At 38.9% G+C, this 6,544-nt stretch overlaps 1 protein-coding gene across 4 annotated transcripts in view; it reads left to right on the forward strand.

Moving 5' to 3' along the window:
* The window catches only part of Ankrd29 (ankyrin repeat domain 29), a 50,892-nt gene extending 44,768 nt beyond the window's left edge, over positions 1-6,124 (forward strand). For 3 of the 4 annotated variants that reach the window (XM_090353331.1, XM_090353334.1, XM_090353332.1), the window contains 2 exons: positions 306-404; positions 3,835-6,124. In XM_090353331.1, the coding sequence (XP_090209457.1) occupies positions 306-404; positions 3,835-3,918 (183 nt within the window). In that variant the 3' untranslated portion in view covers positions 3,919-6,124. The remainder of the gene's footprint in view (positions 1-305; positions 405-3,834) is intronic. The other variant, XM_090353333.1, reaches the window with a different exon arrangement.
* Positions 6,125-6,544: the final 420 nt, after the last annotated feature.

Consider the following 6,544-nt stretch of genomic DNA (forward strand, 5'->3'; position numbering starts at 1 on the left):
CCCTGAGTAGCTAGAATTACAGGCATGAGCCACCACACCTGGCTACAAAAATAATATTCTTATGGTAACCATGAAGCCTAGACCAGATTCCTTGTTTCACTTCCAAAAGAACATTGATAATACTTGCACCAACCATGAAGGCATGAAAATGCATGAAGGCATTATACTAGGTGTTAGTGGGACTTGGCAAAGTACAATAGAATATAGGGAAGAATAAGGTAACCACTCAGATGGTTCCTGATATAAGCCAAGCTAAGTGCCGGTGGCTAAGATTCCACCTGACAAACTCTGTCATTTTCTTTTAGAATGGGACATCAGCTCTCCATGCAGCAGTGCTCAGCGGGAATATTAAAACAGTGGCACTGCTCCTGGAAGCAGGAGCAGACCCAGCCATGAGAAACAAGGTACCCACTTACCCCATCTTGTAACTCCTCTGAGATCTCATGTAAGAGACAATGCCATTTTAAGCTAGGATGAGCATCATTCTGGCTCCTATCACTGTCTTGAGGTTGTTTTAGACCCAGGGAATTGGACTGAAAGCCCCACATTAGCAGTGGTTTTCCACTGATAATGGTGAGGCTCCCAGCAAGAGCAATGGAGGCTAAATGAGGCAGTCATTACAGGAAGCAAGGATTTTTTTTTTTTGCATTGGACATGGACCCTAAAAATGTGGTGGTAGCTCATCCCCATCTCGAGGGTAGGATGTTCCTATCTTGATCACTTATGCTGTATTTGGTGACTCCATGAAGGTGAGGAGGGAGGGGAATTGCTTTTATATTAAGTGTGCATGCCACTGATACTAAATCAACCCTTATTTTAATCATTCTAAATCTTTAGTTTAAGGAAGGCTAAACTTGGAAGTCAGAGTTCACAATATGAATTGAAAAAAAAAAGATCCTGAGGCTCACATCTACAATCCTAGCTACACGAGAGGGTGAGATCTGGAGATCTCAGTTCTAAACCAGCCTGGGCAGGAAAGTCCATAGACCCTTATCTTCAGTCAATCACCAAAAAGCTGGAAGCGGAGCTGTGGCTCAAGTGGTAGAACACTAGTGTTGGGCAAAAACAAACAACATAAAACTCAGGGAAAGTGCCTCGGCACTGAGTTCAAGCTCTAGAACCAGCTCATGTGCACATGCACATGCACACACACACACACACACACACACACACACACACACACACTACACACGTATTCAACGTCTGCTTCTGCTGTCACACACCCAGATGCTGAAAGAAGAACTTAGGAAAGATCTAAACTACCACACTTTTAAAGGAAGATATGATATTAATATTTATTAATAGAAAACATTAAAAGATATATATATATTCACTTTACTGCATACTTCCATACTCAATGAATTTTTCTTTTGCAGTGTTGGAATTTTTTTATATAGTAAAATAGGTATGGTGGTTTACACCTGTAATCCCATCAGGAAGATTGTGAATTTAAAGCCATTGTGGGCTTCATAGTGAGACCCTGTGCCTAAAATTTTATTTTAAAGATAAAAACAAAAACAAGGGGCCAGGTTTGTGAATCAGTGGCAGAATATTTGCCTAACATGAGTTAGGATTCAGTGCTAACAATTTTTGTTGTTGTTACCTTTTTTACAAAGGATTCTTCATAGCCAGGTTCAGTGGCACAAACCTATAATCCTCAGGACTTGGGAAGCACAGACATAGTTCAGCCAATGGTTGTTGGCTGTGGTAGTGTACCTATCATACAGCTAGGTAAGAAAACAAAATAGGTTGATCAGGGTCCAGCCTAGCCAGGACATAAAACAAGACAACCCCCTCCCCCCCACCCACTTCCCATCTCAAAAATAACCAAAATCCAAATCAATGTCTGTGGGAGTGGCTCAAGTAGCAGAGTGCCTGCCTAGAAAGCACAAAGTCCTGAAGTCAACCACAGTACCACCGCCAAAAGAAAAAGGTTATTCTTAAATATACAACCACCCTGAAGACAGCAATTCATTCTTTAGGTGACAAGAATTGTCATGGCAGAGAATCCAGGTATTTTAACCAGAGTAGAATCAAAAGTCACATCTTTTAAGCACAGGGAACAACTTACCTTTTACTAACAGTTTTAATTCTGCCTGTGGCCAGGGAGCCTTTCCTGGGGCTTTTACGTCTTGGGGTTTCTTTCTCTTTCCTATTTGAAAGTTTCATCTTCCTTGTGTTCCTTATCGTCTCCTTGACCTGCTTCTTGAGCTTTTTCAGAGGCTTTCTTGTGACACCTTCTCAACCAGACATGAGACCTACCTCCCCTTCCTCAGACTCTGAATCTTAATTGAAAGTGGGGCTCCAATTCCCCCTTAAATATGTGCACCCACTTGGAGTCTTCAACCAGAGCCTTGACTCTGAGGTTTACAACATGTCAGATCTAATGTTGGTCACAAAGAAAGCAAGTGGAAGCAGTAAAAAGGGGCATAACGATGTTGGGAGAAGGGAAAATTAGCATTTCAGCTTCTCTTTAAATATGAAATAGACATGACATGAGAATTAGCTTTAAATAAAGGAGTAACCGGGGCACAGGAAGAGAGGTGTGCTTACCTGGTCAGAGGTATAGTCTCAGTTCTGGTTCAGGAGAATTTGTTTTGGAGATTGCTTCAGTAAAGTTTCCTTCCTTTGTTGTAAAGATGTTTATTGAGCAGCCAGGTAATTCCCTAAATCCAAAGTGACAACAAGCTTAGAGCAATGATTGGTAACTAGTAACTTTGAGGTGCTTTAGGGTATCCAGAATAGGACATTGCATAAGATAGTAGGCCACAAGGTTATCTTAGCTTGGTGCTTTAAGTCAGGAATGGGGATAAGATAGATTTGTGATCACTGGTTTTTTAGATAGATACTACTTGAGTGATTAACATGCCTACTATGTGCAAAGTTGTGTGCAGGGATATGAACCAAAGTTTTAAAATGAAGGAGACAGATGCAAAATGAAAGCCAGGCCTTTTCTCAGGTGAGGATTCAGTGTTTTTTTTTTTTTTTAGAAAAAGCAGTTCCTAAGTACTTGACGTCCATCTATATGCATACATATACATATACATATATGCATATATAACACATGTACACATGTCAGGGCATTTGGCAAAGAAACCCTTTAGGAAAGGCAGTGGAACAGCCAAGGCCAAGGGTCACTTTTATCATTTTACTTGGTATATAAAAGTATTATTTCCCCATTCCTGCCATGGTATTGCTTGCAGATAACATTTTAGCTAACATTTCTACTTATCTCTAGATAGTTGGGTTTGTTTTCCATTAGCTTGCCTGGCTTGTGATAAGCAAGCTGAAGTCACAATTGCCTTCTTTTTTATTTTATCTCTACCTCTGTACAGGACTGCCTACAATGATGAGGTTTTGCTAATGAGCTATCGAGGACTGAGTTAAACTGTTAAAATAATTGCAATTACAGTCTCCTGCCTAGAATTTTAGCTGCTCAGGAGGCTGAAATCTGAGGGATGTGGTTCAAAGCTAGCTGAGGCAGGAAAATCCATGAAGCACTTATTTCCAGTAAGCCATCAAGAAGCCAGAAATGGAGCCGTGGCTTATGTGGTATAGCACCAGTCTTGAATAACAACAACAAAAAGCTAAAGGACAATGCCCAGGCCCTGAGTTTAAGTGTCAGTACCAGACAGTGCACATACACACATGCAAAAATTACAGAGACAAGAAGGTAGCATTTATATATTTGTTTAAATGTATAATGTTTATACATTTAAAGGAGATCTGTATTGCCTTGATACAGAAGTATGAGTCCAGCAGCGTAGGAAATGGGGATATCTAAAGCCATAGCAGCTATAAAGAGTTACTAATGCCCATCTCATCTTCTTTCAGGCCAATGAACTTCCAGCAGAACTGACCAAAAATGAGCATATATTGCATCTCCTCCGTAGTAAAGAAGGTCACAGGAAGAACTAAGTTCTATTTTTACAAAGAAAGATAGAAACCTTAACCACATTATCCTAAAACAAATGGCTTTCAAACAGTGCTAGAAATTCTTTGAAGAATGCCTGCCCTACAGGTTCCTGGCAAGTAGCTGTGCTTCATGCACAGATTCAGGAACAGGAAAGCTCAGGGGTCCCCTTCCTTCACGCTCCGTGAGCTTCTCACACTACCCTGGAGCCCAGCTCCCAGCCAGACTTCATCACAGATTCCACGTTCGCAACTCTGCAAACTTGGCTCCCTCAGTCAAAACTTGAATTTGGACAGTGATTTCAGAACTAATCAAGGACATGGAAAGTTTTGTTCCTTTGAGAGAACGAAAGGTTGACTCAATGAATTGATGCACTTTTGCTTTGTGTTCAATGTAGATGTGCTAAAATATATAGATTCATCATGTTTGATAAAATCTGTATATGTCATTTCAATATAAAGATTCTTTTCCCCTTAAAGATCATAGCCATGATTAATTCAAATGGAAGATGTGCAAACACACTTTATTCAAGGGCCACTTCCAACATCCCATGAGGTGCTTCTCAAAGATGGATGGTTGAACTATAGAAAAGACAACTTGTATGCTTGTTAGTTAACCTGAAGCTTACTCCTGAAATAAAATCATTTATACTTAGTTAACTCTATTGGAAACCAGTAAGGAAACCAGTGAAAATTTTGAAACTGAACATTACAAGGCACAGAAAATGGATGCCTATCTCTTTGAGCTTTTATTTTGGTTCTGATTTTTGTTCTATTAAGTAGACTTAATATGCTAAGGAATCTTAAATTTCCAACACTGCATTGCTTGACAGAATGGCTTTAAGGTCATATTATATGCAAATCCAGTGTGTTACTGTTACTATTGCTGGAGTATAAGTAATAAAAGATGTTTGCTAGTAGTTAATAAGTGTTCATCACTGCATGTTCTTGGGTTGATCCCAAGGAGTCTTCTATTGAATTATTTTTTTGAACAGGGTGGTTACAATTTATAATCAGTGCACTTGGTAATCAATGGTGTCTAACTGTCTCTTTCAGTGCCTAACTGCACACACATAAAAGTTAATCAAAGCTAGTATTACTTCCCTTATTTTTCTTGTTTTACGATGTTCTGGTCATGTTAAGATGGGGGGAAATTGAATCCCCCAACTAAGTTTTGTTTAACCAAAATGCAGAAGTCCTAAATGCATTGTCTGTAAAGTAAAAGGTCAGTAAAGTATAGAATATAAATTTTAAATTAAAAGATATTCTCTTAAAATTGTTTAGGATTAATGCATTAAAAGCTTATTTGGGACATTATGGTAAACAATGCCACTAATGACCATCTACAGCCCTCTGAGACAGCTATGGCCTCAGTAGCTCTGCAAAAATATAGTCTCCTTTCTTTTTTGTGAAAGTGCTGATCTCCAGTTCAACACGAGTGAATTCAACTTCTCTAGTGCTGAGACTGCAGGCCCGCTCTGCCCTGCAACCCTGCAAGGCTCTCTAATTTCAAGATAAGAGATTAGAAAGCTCTCCGTTGCCAAAACATCAGACATAAACATTCTGCTAGCTGAAAAGCAGTGCCAGTTTCCTCATTGACAAGACTTTTATTCTGCACTTATTCATATACACATTTTCCCCTATGGGAATTTTAAAAATATATATTCATTTTGAAGAAGAAAGTAATGTGGCCTTAAATGCTTTATCTTTTTCCCTTTAGTTAGCCATTACCACAAAAATACTTTATCACTGATTCAAAACAAAACACTACTGTGGTTACCAACAACAAATTTACAAAAGATAGAATAACAAGTTTTATGCTTTTTACCAAAACATGTTGTCCTTGGTCTATTCCTTATATTGTTTTAAGTGGCTAATGTTGAATAATATCAGGGTGAAAAAATGAACCCAGTAGCTTTAGAAGGACCACGTCTGACCTAGATGAGATTATGGTATGATCCTTGTCTGGGAAGAGGATTAAATGCCTACCAAAGACAGAAAAAAAAGTCTGTTATTTAACAATTGTATTTTAGTTTGCTCACAAATAAATGATTCTTTATGTTCATCTAATTCACAATTCAGTGAACTTTGTATCCTAAGACATAAAGCTGCCAATTCCTATGCAAACCATCTGCATAACTGAACTACAAAATATTCAGGACATGTTTATTTGATAACACATTTCATATTGTAATTCTAAATAAAGTTAATATGCTCCCCAATTTGCCTTTGCTGCTTTTTTCCCCCCTCTTCCTCTTCAGTCAAGAATTACTTTTGCAGTTGGGTGCGTAGGCTCACACCTGTAATCCTAGCTACTCAGGAGGCTGAGATCTGAGGATCAAGGTTCAAAGCCAGCCCAGGCACAAAAGGACCTGAGACTCTTATCTCCAATTAACCTTAGAAAATGGGAAGTGGGGTTTGGCCCGAGGGTAGAAGGTAGCCTTGAGCTGAAGAGCTCAGGGACAACACCCAGGCTGAGTTCAAGCCCCATGACCCACAAAAAAGAAAGAAGGAAAAAAAGAAAGAAAGGAAGAAAGGAAGGAAGGAAGGGTGACTTTTTCTTTTCAGTTAAGAATTAGTAAAATATATTGATATTTGTGATCCCCAAGAGAGTTAAAATTTTGTTTTTTCT

Source organism: Megascapheus bottae, chromosome 19 (genome assembly GCF_031878675.1).
Source record: "Megascapheus bottae isolate mThoBot1 chromosome 19, mThoBot2.hap1, whole genome shotgun sequence".
NCBI lineage: Eukaryota > Metazoa > Chordata > Mammalia > Rodentia > Geomyidae > Megascapheus > Megascapheus bottae.